The 22,343-nt window shown below is 40.9% G+C and overlaps 1 protein-coding gene across 1 annotated transcript in view; it reads left to right on the top strand.

Annotated features, from left to right (window-relative positions):
• The first annotated feature begins 12,289 nt into the window (after positions 1-12,289).
• LOC108140077 (leucyl-cystinyl aminopeptidase) overlaps positions 12,290-22,343 on the top strand; it is a 93,117-nt gene continuing 83,063 nt past the window's right edge. Inside the window, exons 1-3 of the mRNA XM_041708029.1 lie at positions 12,290-12,400; positions 12,461-12,611; positions 12,712-13,406. Coding sequence (XP_041563963.1) covers positions 12,387-12,400; positions 12,461-12,611; positions 12,712-13,406 — 860 coding nt within the window. The 5' untranslated portion in view covers positions 12,290-12,386. The remainder of the gene's footprint in view (positions 12,401-12,460; positions 12,612-12,711; positions 13,407-22,343) is intronic.

Below are 22,343 nucleotides of genomic sequence, written 5' to 3'. Positions count from 1 at the left end.
GATTTTGAAATCGAACATCGAAAAGGGTCACAAAATGTGGTCCCAGATGCGTTTTCACGGGTACATATGGATGAAGTAACATCGGGACTTAGGGATTCGGCAGAGATTAACATCGACTTACAATCAGCAGCTTTTCAGTCAAAAGAATACAAAGAATTTGTTCAAGCTGTCGAAAAACACGCAGAAAAGACTCCTGATACCCAAACGTCCGAAGGATACGTGTATAAGAGGTTAGGTTTCCGAACAGGCGAAATAATTAACGAGGACCGTGCTTGGAAGCTGTGGGTTCCAGAGGAACTTTGGCAAGACCTAGTTCATCAGGCACACCATTCGCAAGTGGCAGGTCATGGCGGTATACACAAGCTCGACTAAGGCTGTTATATTACTGGCCCGCAATGACGGTGGATGTACAATAAACTGTTAAGAATTGTGAAATTTGCAGAGTCAGCAAAGCAACGAACAAATCCAGCAGACCGCTAATGGGAAAACAACAAATAACTGAACGGCCAGGGCAAAGACTTTACATTGATTTCATGGGACCGTATCCCCGGACCAAATCCGGAAACACCGTGATCTTTGTGTGTCTGGACCATTTCAGCAAATTCGTCTGGCTAGAGGCAATGCGAAAAGTTAGTTACCTTTCTCGAAAGAAACATTTTTCATCAATTCAAAGTGCCAGAATACATTCACTCCGATAACGGTAAGCAATCAATTCAAAGTTCCAGAATACATTCACTCCGATAACGGTAAGCAATTTGTGTCGTCAACATTTGCCGATTTAGTCAGCCAATATGGAATCCGACACGTTCGAACGGGCTTTTATTCGCCACAAGCGAATGCAGCAGGAGGAGTAAACCGATCCGTGCTACAAATGCTCAGGTCAGCCACGGACAAAGACCAGCAGCATTGGGACACACACCTGAGTCGAATCGCGTGTACCCTACGAAGTGGCTATCGCGAAGCTTTGGGACTGGAACCATATTATGCAATGTTTGGGACCAACATGGTCACACACGCAAGTGCGTATCCGATCATGAGGCTTATCGGCGGCCTATCAGTAACAGATCAAGCTCTATGCTTGGCGGATAAGATGGAACTAGTACGCAGTGTAGTTAAACAAGGATTAGCTCGGGCACACGAAAAAGCTGAAAGAACGTATAATACCCGCTGTAAGGAAATTGAATTTGCAGTAGGTCAGGTGGTATACCGAAAAAACTACAAGCAGAGTAACCGAATGGAAGGGTATAATGCAAAGCTAGGGCCCAATCGGGTACGGTGTCTCATACTTGGACGCAAGGGAGGGTCGCTGTACGAATTAGGAAATTTGGTTGGAAAAAGTATTGGAGTATACCATGCCAAAGACCTTTTCGCTGTTTGAAACTGGTTGAAAACCAACAGCGATCAGTGCAATTGTACTTCTGAGCGCGGAAGGAACGATTTTGCCGGAGCAAACATCAAAAAGAAAAAAAGGAAAAGAAGATGAAACTCATACAAGAGATCGAAATCACGAGGGAGACCGTGAAGAAGCATCTTGAAAGGTGTGAAGCTGAGGGAAGACCCCTCCCCTCAGAAGCCGACGCTCGGAACCGCGGAGACATAGCGGTGGACGAGCGGGAGAGACTCGCCTGGGCTGATACTGCCCTAGAAGTTACTCTGAGGCAACCCAGCGGGAAATTGAGAAGACCATGGCAAGGATAAAGGCCGATTACATACGCCTCAACGAACTAGTAAGGCTGAGGGACGCCATACAGCGAGACCTGCGGATATGGGAGGAAGACTACCGCCAGGCACGGCTAGAGACTCCACACTTCGAGCGATGTTTGAATACATCCACGAGAAGAATGAGCGGATCCGGCGAGAAAGCCAGTTTGCAATTCGCCGGCGGCAAAGGAGGCAAAGTTTGCCTCCAGACTACCGTATTTATACCGAAGATGAAGACGACTACGAGCCGACCCCGGCAAGATGGCGTTTGTCAATGTAAAAAGAAAAAAAAAAAAAAATTTCTATCTTATCAAATAAATAAAAAATAAAAAAAAATATATATATATATATATATATTTGTCAGCTGACTTTTTTCTATTTTTTTGTTGATGGTAGCCCGGATATCTCAGACAATAGAGCGTGAGACTCGTAAATCCCAGGGTATGGGTCGAGGCCACAAGTTAGGGCAATAACAACCTAATTACAATCGCTCCTCGTAAGTTTTTTTGCGAGTGTATTCCACGCTGAATCAGCATCGACAACCTTCGAGCGTGTAACGGAAGCGTGGTAATAAATAAAACAAGAAAGAAATAGATACAATAACCAGAGACAGAAGACACCGTGAAGTGCAGGTGGCGAAACTCCGAAATTGGCCAATACAGTAACCAGCAATGAATTGGTCAGAGTAAGCAATTCATGAGAACATACAGCAGACAATAGGTGTACGCAGTAATTAATATGAAACCTAGCAGAATCCAGAAGTGGGCCATTAAGCCAGAAAAAGGGGAAATGCTGTACCTAAGTGGGAACACTTAGATGACCCGGAAGCAATACCACCGGTATAAAAGAGCCCCACCTTAGGTTCGGAGAGGACAGTCTAAGATGATTGCGAATCGGGCAGTCACAGTCCAAGATGATTGCGAATCGGGCAGTCATAGTCCAAGATAATTGAGAATCGGGAGTCGAGACAGAAACGACCGCGGAACCGCGTTAAGTCCTCTACTGGCAAAAACAGTAATCGCGGAGGACCTATCCGAGTGATCGAACTTAGAACCCGATAGAAATATAACTTATATATCATGGGATCTACAACCTCGAAAGCATCCGACAACACGGCAAACGTGGTGAACAACGTCGAAATTGTAGACCACAAGGAGGACATAAAGTCTACAATGTTTTGTGCCTCATTACTGGACTCTTGATCCTTATGTTGATTCTGAACTTCCTACGAATGTACAACGATCTGTGCAGAGTCGTCGGGCAGAGTCGTCGGGCAGAGTCGTCAAAGCTGCCACCGCCAATTGGCCAGAAAGGAGCCAGCACTAACAAATCAACCCGTGCAAAAATAACAATTACTTCATTATTATGATTTCAATTTCGGCAAAACAATCAACGACACCCATCAATAATAAACAAACAATTAAATGCAAGCAAAAGACCAATGTTTCTATTTGTAATTGGAACCACCAGAAGAAGCCGCAGCTAGAAGTGCTAACGTCAACCGTCGCGAGTGCCGTTTTCACTCTTCTCTTCCTCGCAATTCGTATCGTAATAAAGCGAATAACTTTTTCTTCTGTTTGTGAAATAAGACCAACATCGCACAATTGCCCAAGAAATGACAATTGACATAATTTTTTTTTATATAAATTAATCCAACACTTTAGTAATAATGTTAAGTGAATTTGCACCAATATAAATATATTTATGCATATGTGTATAATTAATTTCCCAAACCCAGAATACCACAATGATAGCTCTCGTCGTAAGTGAGTTGCGTTCGACTTACTGTCAAGCAAAAAGTATATATATATATATATACATATATTTACACAAATGCGTATATACATAGATCTATGTGCAATTTAAACGATTTATTTAGGGTCATTTAATATCCATAATATTATTCTTATAACTTAACTCCAAATATTATTCTTGAATTTATATTCATTCTTATCAGTTTTATTATACGTTGATACAAATATGATATACACCGCGTAGAATATTTCTCAATTTAATTAATTTGGCACCCTAATTTACTCTTTTATTTGTCAATTAAATGCGCACCTTTTTAAATGAAAAATCTTTTCAATAAATTATAATATGAAGCAGAACTCAAAAATGTCTTGGTAAACGTCTATAAAAGGGAGAGCTGGCGCAAATGGAAAAACTCGGGTCAATAACAATGACGTAACTTTCAACTGACGACATTGACGGCGATTCATCGGCATACAAGAGGTATGAAGTGGCAGGGTAAAACAGCCACACGCTGCCGATCGAAATTCGGTCAAGCGCTCGAACTAGCTACTTGAGAAGCTTGTGGGCGGCGAGGACAAATGACAAAACGAACTGAACGATCTCTATCTTTTTCCTAAGGCACGATAAATTTATTCTCGGTACGTAGGGGAGGGAGTGGTTTTTAATGAACCCACCCCATCCGGCGAGCTGAGCCGGCAACCAGCGCGCCTACCCAGGACGCAACTCCCTCGGCCCAAGTCCTTCGGACTGGGCACTAATACACCGACGTAACAATATAAAAGCAAAAGAAACACACACAACCAATCTAGACATATAAGAAAAACACAGGAACATTTTTTACAACACTAACAGACTTAACACAAAATTCACAACAAAAACAAACTTAAACACAAAAAAGCTAACAAACCTAAAAAAAATAAAACATACACAAAAAAACAACCTTACAGGAAAACACACTAAACTAAAACACTAACAAACCTGAGCATATAAACTAAAGTAAACAAACAAATAAGAAAACTTAAACTAAAGTAATGAAATTAAATACTATCGAATATAAACTTTCAAAATAAGATAAACCTAACTTAAGACCAAAAAATGTAGACCAAAAATTTAAAAACAACACAAACAACACCTACACGAAATATCTAGACTAAGAACTATTATTCACCTAACTATAAGAATTTATTACCTTTTTTTCGGCACTACAAGCGTGTCCACGCTGTACGTGGCGACCACGCTTCATATTTTCAAATATGACGCACCGGTTGTCCCCTTACAACAGGGTACCGTCTGGCGAACCAACGGTGTTTTTAAGCTGGCCCATATTATCTATCTAGGCCGCATTAAGCAAGACATCGACCAAACAACCAACGAGGCTAAGATAATCACCGACCAACGGATCAATGCTTTGGTCTCCCACTACCTGCAACACGAATCAGAGGGCATCTAACGCATGGATGGCACACCAGCACGGAGGCCACGATCAAACGACTGGCTAGGATCAGCCTGGATATGGGTAGCAGGGTCACCGGATAGGTCTGACTGGAACGCGATCTTAAAAACAGAAGACGACATAACCAGGAACAATAACCAGCAGATCCGGATAAATACAAAACTCTTAGACTCGACACTCGAATCACTCCAGAGATTAAACGACGTCATCGGAAGAGTCAACGCAATAGACGTCGATTTCCATGTAACAACCGCCGTAATCCACAAGGCAATACTAACAGCGGACCAAGTCAGTAATATACTAAGAGCCTGCCAACTGGCAAAGACTGACGTGGTCAACACGAATCTATTGGATTACGAGGAAATTGACGAAATTTTGACAGAGGTAGAAAGCCTTCCGTATCAGAACGTGGTCAAAGCCGTCGAATTTTCCCGACCAACAATCCTCACGAATGGAACTACATTATTGTAGCAATGCCCAAGGTAGTGGACCAAAAATTCCGATTGATGCTAATTTACTCAACGGTGTCCGACGGGTAAAACAAACTGGCCATGAATAAGGTAGAAACATACGCCCTTCTCGGAAATTGCGTATCTATCGGCAATACAACTGTCTGCCGAGAAAGGGACCTATACAAACTGGAGGAGGATAGCTGCATACCAAAACTTCTTAAAGGAGGTCAAGCTGCATGCGACTATCTTAGGACAAACCAACAAACGGTGAAACTCATCGATGACGGCACAATCTACCTGACGAACTTCAATGGCACAGTAACCACTCCAACAAAGGAACACCACCTGGAAGACTCTTACGTCGTACAATTTGATCGGTGACCGGAATTACATCAGTTATTCGTCAACGCACTTGATGGCAATGCCAGCGGTCTTGACCCAAATAACGACAACGGGTTACGAATTATCATTGAAATACGTGCATGACTTCAGCATGGAGAACCTGAAAAAATGATCAACTATGTCTAATGAAATTGTAATATCCTTCTCCGCAGAGTCCATCATAGTAGCAATCTACCTTGTTTGAAGAAAGATAGCATCAACCAAAGGGATCCCGATGCTGCGAGACCCACCAGCGAACCTCGAACCGACAAAGGCTTAAGGATCTCTGGGACACAGATCTTGTGGTGGGGAGGGGTTAACACCGGCTAGCGCCCCCTTCCCTTCACCCCCTCTCGCCATTCACGATACCCGACGACGACCCTTCTTATTCGACCCGCCGGCCACCCACATCGTACACATTCAATTCAAGTGGCTGCAATGACCTGGCCGCTGGGCCACAAGAGCTACACCGGCAGCACCAGCAATAACGACGACGGCAGCAGCAGCTAAACAGCGGCAGAGATGCGACAGCAGCGCCAAAACGACAGCGGCAGCGCTGTCTGCCAACGGCATGCTAACGCCGGAGGACCGGAGTTGGTTAAGAGGCCAACCCACTAGTATTTAAGAGCGCTTTTCTGTTACCACCGCAGTACTGTGCGGACCCAGTATTAGACTGTAAAAGTTAAGTTGTTGAATTTCTTAAAAAATAAAATAACGAGTGAGCGAGTGAGATGCAGCGGATCAACGTTACCATAAGGTAGTGTGAGGAGTTGAATAACTCCCCACAAGTTAAGAAGCAAGCAGGGTAAGCGCATGCAAGCAGTGGCCTACCAGTTACCAGTTACGCGGCGAATTCGCCCGTAGTAACGGTAGTGTGGCGAGAGAGAGTGGTGCACTGAGCACCAGACAAGAACAAGGAGAGTCCGAGAGGGACAGCAATACAAGAGAGCGGCGAAGGGCCGTGGGCAGAAGGAAGTAACGGGACGGCACCGCACTTTGGACCCTGATATTGGTGCCGTGCGCAGAGGGCGAAAGGTCGAACGGTAAAACCGTGGACTTTGGACCAGGAGGCACGGAGAAGCCGATAACTAGCGGTAAATGGAGGCCTATATAAACCGGCCGAGCGCAGGAAACTGGATCAGTCGATTCTACAAAGTGAAACATCGTGAAGAAGCAAGTAAAGCCGTGCGGAGTCATCAAGGAAACAAGATCGCTACGTCGAGACGTTCGGGACTTAGAGCTAAAGTCTCCGAATTGAGACACTGGTAGCTGAGGTTCTTACGGCATTCCACGGCTAAGTCCAAGCGCTTTGTTACAACTTCTGTCGCGATTTGAGCTTGGCATCCCACCCGGCGTGTCCGACAAAGTGAACAAATAGAGTCCTTCGACGAAGAACCGTGGGCTCAGAAGCAAAGTGTCTAGAACTAGCTACCTGCCTAGTCTGGCAACGGTGACGCGTCCCTAATCCCTATAACCCAGCCGAGCCAAGGGCAGCAGAGGACATCGCAAGCCAAACCGGCGAGAGAGACACAATTTCCGGCGAGCCAGCACGATCCAGCGAGACGTTCAACGTGGGAAGGAGGCGACAGAAGAACGTAGTTCTACATTATCAATACATCACCCCGGCCGAGGGTCAAGTCGGCGAATAAAAGATCACTGTGTACCCCCAATCTTCTGTGCGCTTTTCACTGATCAACAGGGCGGTCACGTATATATAAATTTGGTGGAACGAACACTTACATCTTCTGAGCTAGCCGCACGACATTCGTATCGAGCAGATAATAAAGAAAATCAGTTCGTTACAGTAGTATAGGGTAGCTTCGTACCCCCCGGCCATGTCCGGCCTTAACATATTTATATATATATTTTATAAAAGTTTGCTTGACTGCAAGTCAAAATAAAGTGTTGGATTAATAAAAAAATTATGTTAATGGTCATTTCTTGGGCAATTGAGCGATGTTGGTAATTTTTTACAAAACGAAAAAAAAGAAGTTATTCGCTTTATTGCGATACGAATTGGCGAGGAAGAGAAGATGAAAACGGCACTCGCGATGATTGAAACATCTAGCAGAGGTTTCTTCTGGTGGTTCCAATTAAAAATAAAAACTTTGTTCTTCTGCTTGCATTTAAATGTTGGTTAATTATTGATGGGTGTTGTTGATTGTTCAGAGGAGTCTTATAGTGCCGAAATTGAAATAATAATATTGAAGTAATTGTTATTTTTTCATGGGTTGATGGCTCCTTTCTGGCCAATTGGCGGTGACAGCTACGATTTTCTCGGGTTCGTGTCCGTGGTCCCGACGAATCTGCACAGATCGTTTGTACATCCGGAGGAAATTCAGAATCAACAAAAGAATCAAGAGTCCAGTAATGAGGCACAAAACATTGTAAACTTAGGACATTACCTCCTTATGGTCTACAATTTTGACGTTGTTCACCACGTTTGCCGTGTTGTCGGATGTCTTCGAGGTAGTAAATCCCATGATATATAAATAGTGTTCTTCTATCGGGTTCTAGATTCGATCACTCGGATAAGACCTCCGCGATTACTGGTTTTGTCAGTAGTAAACTTAAAGCGGTTCTGCGGTAGTTTCTGTCTCGACTCCCGATTCTCAATTATCTTGCACTGTGACTGCCCGATTCTAAGGTGGGGGCTCTTTTATACCGGTGGTATTGCTTCCGGGTCATCTAAGTGTTCCCACTTAGGTACAGCACTTCCCCGCTTTCTGGCTTAATGGCCCAATTCTGCATTCTGCTAGGTTTCAAATTAATTGCTGCGCACACCCATTGCCTGCTGCATGTTCTTATGAAGTGCTTACTGTGACCAATTTGTTACTGGTTACTGTATTGGCCAATTTCGGTGTTTCGCCACCTGCACTTCACAGTGTCTTATTGTATTTATTCTTGTTCTTGTTGTTTCTTGTGTTATTCCTTACCCCGCTCGCGTAACAAACGTTTCTACGAAAATAAGTTTATATGCTTCACGTACTTTCACTGACCAAGGGCAACCTAAAAGAAACCAAACTCCAGATTCAAAGTGAGGAGAACTACCTTATCGTAACCAAAGCATTAAACGACAAAAATAAAAACTTTTGTACGTATCAGCTTAAAAGCAGCAACGGCTGCAAGTGGTAATAAAAGGAATTGAACTATTGTCGATACAGTTCGTTCTTTCGAATCGGAAGACTTTTCGGTAAAAAAAGACATAAACATAATTAACAAAAATAAAGTTTTTCAGACAACGTTCAAACTCATTTCACCCCATTTATAATCTTGTATACATCTGCATCGTAGAATATCTGTTGAAGAATCACACATAAGGAAAACCCCGGCTCAACTGTGAAGAATTAGGTCACACGAAAATGTATTGCACCCGTTGCGTGTCGAAACCAACATGCCACAGAAAATTCGGTAATTGCGGTGGTAACCATACTGACAACTATAGTGGATGCCCGGTATACAAGACCTTAAAAGAACATTTGCAATTCCAGTATAAAATTAATCGCCCCTTGATTTCGAACACTATCCAAACGGTTTCATCTGCCAATAATCTTAAGTACTCTCCATTAAAGGCACCCTAACGCAAAAACGCCAGCATATTCATTTGCTAACGCTCTTCGGTATCTAGGTATGGTTGCAATCACAACAACAGTACCAGAAACAAACAGCGATTCAACAGATCCAATAGCAAACACTTTAAAAACTCCCAATGTCTAAGAATCACTTATATCCTCCTGCGTCAAAGCCTTATGACCTTCTTGGCATTCATGCAGAAATCATTGTCGGAGTTAATGAAGAATCAAAATCAACTGGTTCAAATACTTACCAACCAACATAATAAATAATGTCCTCCCTTAGAATTTGCTTCTGGAATTCTAACGGAATATTCCATCACAAGCCAACGCTTTTGCAGTCCCTCCGCCAGTTGAAAATTGACATTATGTAAGTCTCAGAAGAGCATCTAACAAGCAAAAAAAAACATTTATTACACTAATATTTATATATTTTATGGCTCGAATCATTCAGACAGCAAAGCCCACTGTGGTACTGGTCTACTGGTAAAAAACGTATAAAACAAAATTTTTGTCAAGCGTACGAACCAACCTACTTGCAGGATACAACAACAGGCATAAAAACAAACTGTAGTATGACCTCACAAGCCGCTCCTTACCAATCTCCTCGATTTTCTGTCCCCGAAACCGTTTCCTAGCAGCAGGTGTGTAAATGTAAAGCACACTCACTTGGATACTCGCCATCTAAGTCCGAAAGGGAGCCCACTATACAGGTCGACTATCCAAAAAAGCAATAAACTGGACTTTGTCTTGCCAGAAAGACTTACCTACTGGACAAATGGAGCTGAAGGCCGTTCACAGCACCTGGACTAAGACCAAACGCGCACACCACATATGTCTCAATCCAGAATACTGAGATCCCCAAGGTCATCAAGGAGCATCTCAAGCCAAATTAATTTCCTGCGCTTGTCAAAATCACACCCAAAATGGTAATATAAATCCCTTCTTGCGCAATAGATAACATCAGAACATTTTTAATGCCATAACGAAATTGGTCACTTTCCGCAACAGTGGAAGAAATCGATTATAATTATGATTCCGAAGCCGGGAAGCTCTTGGATAAACTTTAACGCATTATGCCCCAATTGACATAACGCAGCATCATCCCGGATCATCATTTTGGATTAAGAGAAAAGCATGGTACCATTGAACAAGTCAATAGAATCACTTCCAAAATTCGAACTTTGAACACAGGGAGTATTCTGTTATCTTCCTATACGTCTTTAGGCTTTTAACTGAGTTTGGCAGGAAGCTCTTATCTATAAAATTAAGCTCTTACTTCATAATGTACTTGAGTAGCTTTTAAACCGAGTCTATATGGTAAGACACAAAAGTTGCTTAACTAAAAAGGTTGACATCGCGGCAGGCGTACCCCAAGGAAGCGACCTTGGACCTAGTCTTTACCTCCTATACGGCAGATATACCCACAAACCAGCGACTTATGACATCCACGTTCGCCGATAACACAGATATCTGAAGTGGCTCAAAATGTCCACTTAAGGCATCATCATCACGAGCTTTTCATCTACAACAATTGGGTAAAAAGGATATCTGATTGGCGGATAAAAGTGAGCGAGCAAAAAATTCAAACATATTACATTCACACTCAACAAACAAGATTGTCCACAACTATCACTAAATCACGTATTATTACCATCTGCAATTGAAGTCACATATCTCGGAGTACACCTAAATAGGCGTCTCACATATAAGCGAAGCGGGAACAAATAAACCATAAGTCCTCACAATTGCATTAGCTATTAAACTTCCGCTCTCCACTACGGTTAGAGTACAAAGCAATGCTCTAACACACTGGGCAGTAACAGAAATATTGAGCTGATTCAAAGAGAACAGTCAAAAGTGCTTATAACTAGAATTAAATCCACAGAGATCTAAGCATCCTGTTAGTAAAAAAAAAAAAATTACCCAACTGCAAGACAAATACATATCCAAATTATCAACGCACTCCAGCCAGTTAGCACACTCTCTCTCTGCGAATTTTGAACACAAGCCCGACTTAGAAGAAATGACTTACGTAGCTAACGAAGCCACACATCTACTGTATGACCCTATTAAAGTGCATAATGTACATTTATGGATTTCTGATTTTGTAACTTGTTGTTAGTCCCCTAAGAAATTTGCCAACAATAATGGTTTTTTAAGTGTATATAACATTTTTCATCTGTTTACGATTTGGATCATCGATAGCTTATTTTAATACAAGTATAAAATTTAACTTTTTAATTTTTAAAGGATTTGATTCTTGATATAGCTCGAGCATGAAAGTTCTGCATGAAACTTTCTAAAAAGTCATAGGAAGAATCGAGTAAACGAAAGGAACAAAATATAAAACTTTGCTGTTTTTTAAGTATATTTAAGGTTTATTATAGCTTAATTTTGATTAAAATTATACAAATATATATATATATATTTTGGGTTATGGTTAAATAATTCACAATTACGCTTTTAATTTAACTAAATTGGAATAACGATATTATATAGCTCTCATAGGAACGATCTAATAATTGAACTGAAAATCATCTATCTTCAATGTTTTCGAACATTCACGCATAAAAATCGTAATTGTGCAATAGCTGAAAGGGTATAAAAACTTCGGTTTGCCGTAGTTAGCTTTTATTCTTTTTTTTAATTTAACTGGCCTTGTGCTGATAAATCACTGAATATGCGGAGGAATTAAAACATTTTGAGTTTTTATTTCGAATCACATTTGTATCTTGATTACTAATGTCAAGGATTTTTTTGTGGGTCCAAAACAATCTATACATAGTCGATATATAAAACAATAAATTTTTTTAAAGCTGAATGGATCAACGTCAATCTGCAGAAGTAAGCTTCCACTCTTGTTTTCTCCGAATTTCACAAAAAATTAATATATTGTTTTAGTAGTAATGTTAAATTATTATATTCCAATCGTTGCAGGACATTCAAAGCAAACTTAACGTTGCATATAAAACTATACAAATCTATTTTAAAACACCATTGCCCGTTGCGAAGATTGATGTGATTGCTATCCCTGATCTCCCCTCAGTTCGATATGTCAGCACATGTGGCATGCTGATAGTAAGGTATGGTGATTACGATGATTAATTTATTTATTGTAAGTCAAATACTTCTTTACTTCATAGAGAGGCTGAATTGCTTAAAAATGGTGTTTTTGACATTTCGCGGGAACTTATCTATCAATGGATTGGTATATGGATAACTCCTGATTGGTGGACTGATGCCAAAGTAAACAAAGCACTAATAAGTTTTATAGCATCAGAAATAGTAACTGAAGTAAGTCGTTCTTAACATATTTGAACAAAATATTTTTAATTGAACTAACAAATCCTTAACTACATGTAAAGTGATATTTAATATTTATTTGATTATTTAGATAAATGATGGAGTAGAGTTTAATGGCAAATATCCAATGACAATTCTTTACTCATTGTATTATGAGTTAAGCAAGAGGTATCCCCATTCTCGCATAACCGGAATGAAACAGGAGTCTACGTCTTTCAAAGTGGAGCTTGTTATTCGAATGCTTAGACTTTCCCTAGGAGAGCATACATTTAAAATCGCAATACAAAGATTAATTTGCGATCACAAATTCAATACATATAAAGCGGTTGACCTGTGGAATGTTATTTCCGAACAAGCTAAAGAAGATAATACGCTTGATAGTAAGCTTAGTATATTAAATATTGCCGAGTCTTGGTTACAGCAAAGCCGTCTGCCACTTATCACAATAACGAGAGACTACAATTTGGGAACTGCAAATATTCAACAAAAAGTGTATCTTCGGGAGAGACCCCACGATGTACCCGAGCAAGACAAAATGCTATGGTGGATCCCCATTGCGTTAGTTCGACAAGATACTCTTAATTTTCTTAAATATAGTCCATATACATGGATAAATAAGACTAAGCAAACTACAATTTTTAATATGCCAAGTCAAACAAAGTTTATAATTGCTAACCAAGAGGAAATCGGACCATTTCCGGTTAACTATGACGATAAAAATTGGAATATGTTGCAAATATTTCTAAGAACAGACGCTGGAAGGGAATCAACACCAGTATATACGAGGTACATATTGCTTTTTATTCCCGAAACGACTTTATTATTGTATCGTTTAAAATTAAAATTAAATTTCCAACAATTGTGGAATCGCGCAAAATTCCGAACACCTAAAAACAACCGTTTTTGAATTTTATAATAATGTATATGTTTATTTTTCTAATAATATTTATAAATTTTTAAATTTCTTTAACTTATTTTTAAATAGAGTTGCGCTTAAAGTACGTATGGTAGACTGTTCCAAAAGCGGATTGCAGTGACGTAGAACTGCCTCTCCGAGCAGAGAGATCGACTGCGAGGGCATTTATAGTTATTAGTTCGTTATGATATAGATACTGCTTAGATACATCGGTTCGTGGCTGGTAACAATTTTATAGAAGTAATTTATTGATTTATATTTAATCCATGAGCTTAAATTTAGGTCAAGAATTTTATTAGAATTATAATTAGAATTTTATTATTATTTATCACACCTGATACAAATATTTCAACACCGTAGAATAGTGTAGGAACGAGGATGGCTTTGGCGATTAGGAGCTTTGAATCTACTGGCAGGAAAAATTTTGTATCGGAATGTTTACGTAGCACATCATATCCTCGCCCGGTTGCTTTCCCTAGACAATACAAAGAATGTTGTGATTCAGAGAAACGAAGGCCTTGCTATGTTCAAGAAGAGTCAGGAGAATAACGTCATTTTGGTCGATTTGCCCTGACTGTTTATTGTGCAGTAAAAAGTTGCTTTCTAGGAAATATTGAATCTGTACACACATAAGGTTTTCAAAAACTTTGTAATGAAAAAGAAGGATGGAAATTGATCTATAGTTATTGTTGGCCTTTGGTATCGTAATTATTTTTTGCTCTTTTCCATACCGTCGGAAAAAGAAGAAGAAGCAGTTTTATGGCAAAATGAACGGTTATTAATATTTTTAAAAACTTTGGGCTAATATTTTCTAGACCAATAGAACTGGACTTTACTTTAAGAATAAAAGCAAGGCCATCACATTGACTTACGCACATGAATCTAAACTATTATCAGAGTGTTCTGGAATTCAGGTACATGTTAGAAGAAGCTTTAGGTATATTGATGGATGAAAACTTGTGGTTAAGTTCTTCAACAAAAGACAGTTTGACCAGTTTTTTGTGTAGCTTTACTTATTCCTAAGCTATTCAATTCTTTCCATTTATGTTTCATCGAGGGACAGTTGATAAAATTCGTTTTAATGATGATCCTTTTTAGCTGAGCGTATCTTCTTGGTAACGGCTTCTTTAGCCATCTTAAATTGTTTATGAAAGAGGTCAGTACGGTATCGCTTCCATCTAAAGTAAGCGGTAACGCGCTAATAAATAAGGTTTTTAATTACATGATGACTTTACTTTATGTTAATATTCAAAACAACCACCTGTTTCACCCCGACGTTTAGATATTTAAGGCTTATTAGGGGCGCAAGCTAAATTTTTAGAGTTTTAAAAATGTTTTCAAAGAACTGAATAGGGTAATTTATATTAAATAATAATAAAACAAGAAAGCAAGCAAACTTCGGCAAGCCGAAGTTCATATACCCTTGCAGCTATTTCACTAAACTAAATACTCTTGAAAACGTTAAAATTAGGATTTACTTGCCTGTATGTTTAAAAACATTGAAGCTATAATGATTTGCAGCTTAATTATTCGATAGTTCCTATGGCAACTATACGATTGTTCCTATGGGAGCTATATGCTATAGTCGTCCGATTTTGATGAAATTTTAACCGTAATTCTGAAATATTTAACCATTACTATATCTCGAAGAACTAAAAAAAAAATGAAAAAACACCAAAGTTATAATTTTTTTTATTTTTTTTATGATTGTTCCTATGGTCGTCCGATTTTGATGAAATTTAAACCGTAATTCTGAAATATTTAACCATTACTATATCTCGAAGAACTAAAAAAAAAGAAAAAACACCAAAGTTATAATTTTTTTTCAATTATTTTTCCGATTGTTCCTATGGGAGCCATATGCTATAGTCGTCCGATCCGGCTCGTTCCGACTTATATACTACCTACAATAGAAAGACAACTTTTTGGAAAGTTTCATGCGGATAACTTTAAAACTGAGAGACAAGTTTGCGTAGAAACGGACGGACAGACGGACGGACAGAAGGACAGACGGACATGGCTAGATCGACTCCCCTAGTAATGCTGATCAAGAATATATATACTTTATAGGGTCGGAGATGTCTCCTTCACTGCGTTGCAAACTTCTGACTGAAATTATAATACCCTCTGCAAGGGTATAAATATCTTAACTCAAGATTCAAAGAGAGTGAATTCAATGTAATTAAGAGCGAAAGCTATCATCTGCAGATGAGGTAGTCTCTCTCCCCACCGAAGCGTGAGTAATGGCAGCATTTGAAGAGGTAATTAGAGGATCGGCGTGCATCAAAGAAAGCTCTTCATTCCTCTCGCGGCAGTGAACGCCCTCTTTACCAGTGCAACGAAAATGCAAAAGACCGAGACGTGTAAATACAGCAGAGAGCAGTCGACGCTTCTTCATTTGCATTGCCTCTTTAAATATTTTGTAATTCTCCTTGGAGAGCTGCTCATTGATGTATACTGAAGCGTCTGATCTGAGACCCAAAAGCTGCAAGCTCAGTTGACTTTTTTTCCCCCGGACGTTTTCTAATCACCGGATCGACGTGCGTGAGCTCCAACAGTTGTGGCGAGGGGCGTCCAAAAGTCGTTCACTTGTAAGCCCAACATTGTTACGGGTAGGCTTAGTCGGCGGCGCCGTAGTAACAGGCATTGTGTACTCATTTTTTTTTTTTTTTTTTGTAACAGGTAAATATTTTCGAAACGTGTTAATATTTTTGTTTTGCAGTGTAAATTTAGCTTACAGTTATTGAAGTGTGGATCTTAAGAGTGTACTTGAAAACTAAACTGTGTTAGTATGTGGGTACCGGTGCAATGTTTGATAGAAGTATAACCCACAGACAGAAACAAAACACACAACGGCTTTGAAAAATATCTTTAAACAGTTCTTTTGTTTAATATGTTGGTTAAAATTGGTGACTTTTCCGTTTTATAGATAGATTCAGTGTTTATGCAAAGTTTTGACACCAAAGGTGTTTTATCCGAATAAAATATCGATTATATGAATAACTTAAACGAGAGAGCTATTAAGTATAAGTCTGCGCACAGTGGCTTTTGGCTTGGCTTTTGTCAAAAGAAAAGGATGTAACGGGACAGCACCGGACTTCGGGCGAAAGGCCAAACGATAAAACCGTGGACTTTGGACTAGGAGGCAAGGAGACGTCGATAACTAGCGGTAAACAGAGGACCATATAAGCAGGCCGAGCGCAGGAAGGTGGATCAGTCAATTTATACCAAGTCAACAAGTAACAGTCATCAAGTGAACCAGTAACCAGTGAAGCAACGTGAGGAACCAAGTCAAGCCGTACGGAGTTGGTTGAACAAAGAGAGTCCTTCGACGAAGAACTAGCTGTCTTGAACTAGTTGCCTGCCTACAAGGACTGCATTGACGAACTCCGGCATACGCCTGACCGTCCTGCAGGAATTGTACAAGGTCCTGGTGCGACTAGCCCGGAAGGACGCGGGTTTGTTCAGCTAGTGTCTCGAAAGGCGTATGCGTCAAAAGCACAGCAGCTCACCGCTAAAGTCCCAGAACGGCAGCTTACCGAATCGTAAGCGCTACGCCAATAAAGAGCGGAGCCAGTCGAGACATCCAGAAATCAGTAAAACAACGTAAAAATCAATTGAAGCCGTGCGGAGTCATTAAGGAGCAAGAAGTTTGAAGTCTCCGAATAGAGACACTGGTAGCTAAGGTCCTTACGTCATCACACGACTAAGTCAAGGCGCTTTGTCTCAACTTCAGTCTCGATTTGAGCTTGGCGTATTGCCCGGCGTGTCAGGCGGAGTTACACAAAAAGAGTCCTTCGGAAGGGAAGTTGTCTAGAGCTAGCTGCTTTGCTTTAAAGATCTTATAGGCGAAGTCAGGCGTACGCCTGATCGTCCTGCGAGAATAGCCCGTTACACGCGTTACATTGGCTGGTGTCTCGAAGGGCGCATGTGTTAAGAGCACAGCAGTTTCCAATTTAGTCCAAAAGCGGTAGCTGACCGAATACCGAGAGCCAAAGACCCTGCTACGCTTGGACTTGCAGGAAAGGGCAAGAAGCAGAGCCATGAAGTCGTACCAGGAAGCAGAGCGGGGACATCGCGAACTGCAACTTTACAAGTCCACGGCAAAAAGGCTAGGGTGGAAGCGTTCGTCTAGAACCTAGCGTGTGTCTCAGGAACTGCGTTGGCGGGTTCCGGCGTACGCCTCAACCGTTAGGTAAGAACTCAGCAGGCGTTCGGTGCGACCGGCCGGGACAGAGCAAGGGACAGGGGGTTATAGAGTTACCCACAAGTTACTTTCATCACCAGGCAGAGGGTCAGTACGGCGAATAAAGATCCCTGTGTATACCCGAACTTTCTGTGCGTTCATACTTGACAATGGGCGTTTATATAAATTTGGTGGGACAAGCACATACATCTTCGGAGCTAGCCCCGGAAACTAAAAAAATCAGTTCTGGCACCCAAAACGTGATTGTTATGACAGTAAGAATCAGCATAAAACAGAAATGGGAAAAGAATGGACTTATCTCCTTAAGAAAGAGGATTTCCCGAGGGTGGCTGCCAAGCTGAGTATTACCCTGGAAGGCAAGTCGCGAGACATACGGAAAGCCCTCTCTGAATACGTCACAAAAACCCAGGAAGACCAGAGTATGGCAAAAATCGCAGACCCAACAGTAAAATTGCTGAGCCCAGACGCAGAACAGCTTAATGCAAGTTTGGGCGTGGAGAGCATGAAGGAGGCAGGAAGTACCAGTGGCAAGACAAAACAGAAGACTAGACTACGCCAAAGTCGCCAAGCAAAATGGTCAGCAAACACCTATGGGCTGAACCTGAACATGATTCCCCGAGCAATGCCAGAATTGCTGCAAGGCAAAGCGTTAAAATTATGTATTTCCGAAAATAAACACTGGAAAACATGGACAGAGTTCAGCGAGAGTTTCATACGTATTTCCTACCGAGGGGATTTTTCTCAAAGCTCGCAGACCAGGTGGAACTGTGTTTCAGAGAGTCATTTGAAGACTTTATAGTCGACATGTAGACTATGAAAGAACCGCTCGGATACTCGTCGCTTTATAAGCGAGGAGCTCGCGTATAAACTGGCTTGAGGAGGAAGAATTTCAAGGAAGAGACGGCAAGTTAGGTTGGCAGATGGCAGATGCCACAGCTCGAGGTAGAGAATGACTTCGGCAATAAACGTGCCGGACATAAGGGATGGCTCAAGGAGAAGTTGTCAGTGGCGGTGATCCAACACACAACTGACAAAAACGGCATTGAGAAATTTTTGGATAGCGAGCTCGCGGAATTTTGAACAATGCAGGGAACATCCAAAACAGCCAAGCACCAAATCACCATGACAGACGAAAGAACTCGAAAGTGGAAGGGGAAATCAATGCAAAAGTCGACGAGTTTCTACAAATAGGATGCATAGAGCACTCTAGAAGTTCGTACAGATCAATGCCAAGTCGTTAAAAAACTTCGGTATGCGTCTAGAATAAACTTCAAACTGGACCAACCAACTCAGAGAAGCAAGATATATAAGTAGCTTGGATTTAAATGATGGCTACTAGCAGATTCCCCCTTAAAGAAAGTAGCTGGCAATTCACAACATTCACGGTGTCAGGAAAGGGACTTTTCCAGTGGAAGGTAATGCCGTTCGAATTACACTTTGAGTCGGCAACCTTCTAGAGAGCACTTAATAAGGTTATCTGACCAAAAAATTTCACCACACGCATTTGCTTACCAAGACGAAATCATCGTGATCGGACACACACTAGAGGAACACTGACGGAATCTGAGAACACTTTCGAGGTCTTTTAGCAGACTAACTTTAGGATAAATCCCGAGAAGTGTCAATTCCTTAGAAGCGAACTGCTGTACCTGGGTCACCGTGTTAGAAACCAAGGGATCGGCTCAGATCCAGAAAAGGTAGCAGCCATAGTCGAACTGGAGCAACACTCAACCGTCCGGGAACTACGTCAATATCTACACGTAGATTCTTGGTACAGACGCTTCGTGTCAGACTTTTGCCGGATTGTAAAGCCACTCACTTCTGTTCAAAGAAACGAAGTGGGCATGGCAGGCAGAGCACCAATAGGCCTTTGAGGAAGTAAAGGCAAGACTAGTGAGAAACCCCGTACTGGCATGCCTAGATTTCGAGAAAACAGACGCCAGCTATTCTGGTGTAGGGGCAATCCTAACGCAAGAAACAGAGAACGGCGAAAAGGTCATATCATATTCAAGCCGGGGCGGAAATGAACAGCTCCACCATAGAAAAGGAGTGCTTGGCAATCGTGTGGGCAATCAGGAAGCTGAAACCATACCTAGAAGGATACCATTTCAAAATGACCACAGGGCATTAAAATGGTTAAACATAAGCATCGAAAGTCCTTCAAAAAGGATTGGGCCCTGAAACTGCAGCAGTACGACTTTTAAATAGCGTACAGGAAGGGTCAGCTGAACGTAGTGACCGAAGAACCACTCATCTTTTTGTTTCGCTCTATCTGTCCTCTTCAAGAATAGCATCGAAAGAGAGAGCATGATATTCATTGGGTATTTCAGCGTGAGCAACGTGCAAGGGAAGCTTTCCTTAAAAAATGCTTTAAGCTTATTAAAAACAAGTTATAGTGCTATGAAGGTACTAAATATTATAAAAAAAGGTATTAACTTACAATTTACAACAAAAAGTATATGTAGTATATGTATGTATGTTAGAGTTTTAATTGTAATGGCATTCTTTGGCACAAACAAATCTTTTTGTCTAATATTAAGCATTTTAAGAATATAAGAATGTTTAATTCCAGTTCCGAAAGTTGCCGAACGGCTTGCAAATATACGAAAAGGTAACATAACCTCAATTTTAAAAAGAAGACGTGCTTGCTGTTTGTTGTTTGTTGTTATTTTTGTGTTATGTTGCGTTTATATTATTTTCTTTAAAATAATAGCTTATTATTTCCTTCGGAATGCCAATCGTATCAATGAAAGCCTTATGATTTAGTTGTCCGATGTCAATAATATTAAAACCGAAACTAGGGAATATTAAATTATACAAGAGCGACCACTGTGCCTGGGTTCGGAAGGGGCAAGGAGCAAGCAAAAAGCAGAGCCAGGACATCGTACCAGGGAGCGAAGCGAGAACATCGAGAAATGCAAGTCTTCAAGTCCACGTCAAAAGGATAGGGTGGAAGCGTTCGTCTAGAACCAGCATTTGTCTCAGGGACTACGTTGGTGGCTTCTTGAGTACGCCTGAACCGTCAGGCAAGAACTAAGCAGGCGTTTGATGCGACCGGCTGGGACAAAGGAAGGCTGCGGTTGCGAAAGGAGTACGCCTTGAGAGCACAGTGACTGTTTACTCTAGTCTGGGAACGGTGAAGCAATCTTAAGCCTTGATAGCCGCCGTGCCAACGGCAGTAGAACGAACCACGAGCACCCCGAGCGGAACCTGTAAAAGCGGAATCAACCCAGAGCGAGTTGATCAACGCCGGAGCCATCCGGAGCATCATCTTGGAAAGGTGAGTGCTCAGACGGGGCCGGCGAAGAAGGCATTAGAGCTACCCATCAACCCTAGGCCGTGGGTCAAGTCGGCAAATAAAGGTCCCGTTTATATACTCGAACTTTCTGTGCATTCTTACTGGTCAATTGGCGGTCACGTTTATGTAAGCACATACATCTTCTGAGCTAGCCGCACGATATTCGTAGCGATAACTAAATCAGTTCCTTATAGCTATAAGTAACCTACAAGCAAGTAATGCTTCCTTATTTAATTGAAATAAACTTGCAATTAATCAATAAAAAAGGATTTTAGCGATTCATTAGCCAATGGATTTATTAACTGCTAAAATTCTAAAAGACCTTCTAGTTCTTGAACATCCGGACATTAGCTGACCGAAATTGAACGATTCAGTGATTCAGTCGTTTTGGGGAATAGCCAAATTATATTAGAATATTATTGACAATTTAAAACATTAATAATGGTTTTCATTTGGACGTGGATGCACCATGGTCAGTACAAACAAGTGGCCCTTACGACACCAAGCAATGATTGTTAGGCGCAGACCTCAGGGGGTTGCTCAAAACAAGATTGCGAGAGGTGAAATAAGACGGACCAGAAAAGGAACGGACGGTTAAGTTCAAAATACACACGAAACAAAATGCTACATACATTTCGTGCTAAGTAAGATAAGATTAGTGCTTCCAAAATTGTCAAAGAGTCCGTATTAGTACCAGATGTTGTCAATTACTCCGGGCTTAGCTTTTTATCGCCTTGTAATTGTTTTTGTTTTGTTTCGATTTATTGTTGTTGTAAAATTCCAAATTTCTGGCTTTTATAGTTTGCGATATCTTGACTTTCATACAACGGGCAGACAGATGGGCATTGCTAGATCAGCTCGGATTTGATCCTGATCCGGATCAGGAAAGGGTCGGAAATGCATTCTTCTATCTGCTACATGCTTTTCAAGGAAAACAGTAAACCCTTTTGCTTTTTGAGTAACGCGAAATAAACTTTTTCAAATTAAATAATTTTAAAAGAATAATTGGAATTCCACCTTGTGGGGTCAACAAGATTAGTTATTATTTGTATATTTTACATCAATTGCGCGCAGAAACTTTCATCTAATCGGACGTGTAATTCGACGCTCCTCTTTCACACTGTGTTCTTCCGGAGTTTTACGTATTTTGCCTAGCTCAGTTGTATTATCAGTAACCCTACAACCTACATAAATACGTATTACATATAGACATTAAAAGTTAATGACGGTTTATTTAAATTAAAACAAGCTACCAATAGACTATTTTTCTTATTGCTCTGCTTGTTCAGCGTTTACCGCTAA

The sequence above is a fragment of the Drosophila elegans genome, unplaced genomic scaffold (genome assembly GCF_018152505.1).
Source record: "Drosophila elegans isolate 14027-0461.03 unplaced genomic scaffold, ASM1815250v1 contig_208, whole genome shotgun sequence".
In the NCBI taxonomy this organism is placed as follows: Eukaryota; Metazoa; Arthropoda; class Insecta; order Diptera; family Drosophilidae; genus Drosophila; species Drosophila elegans.
This window is presented reverse-complemented; position numbering and strand designations above follow the sequence as displayed.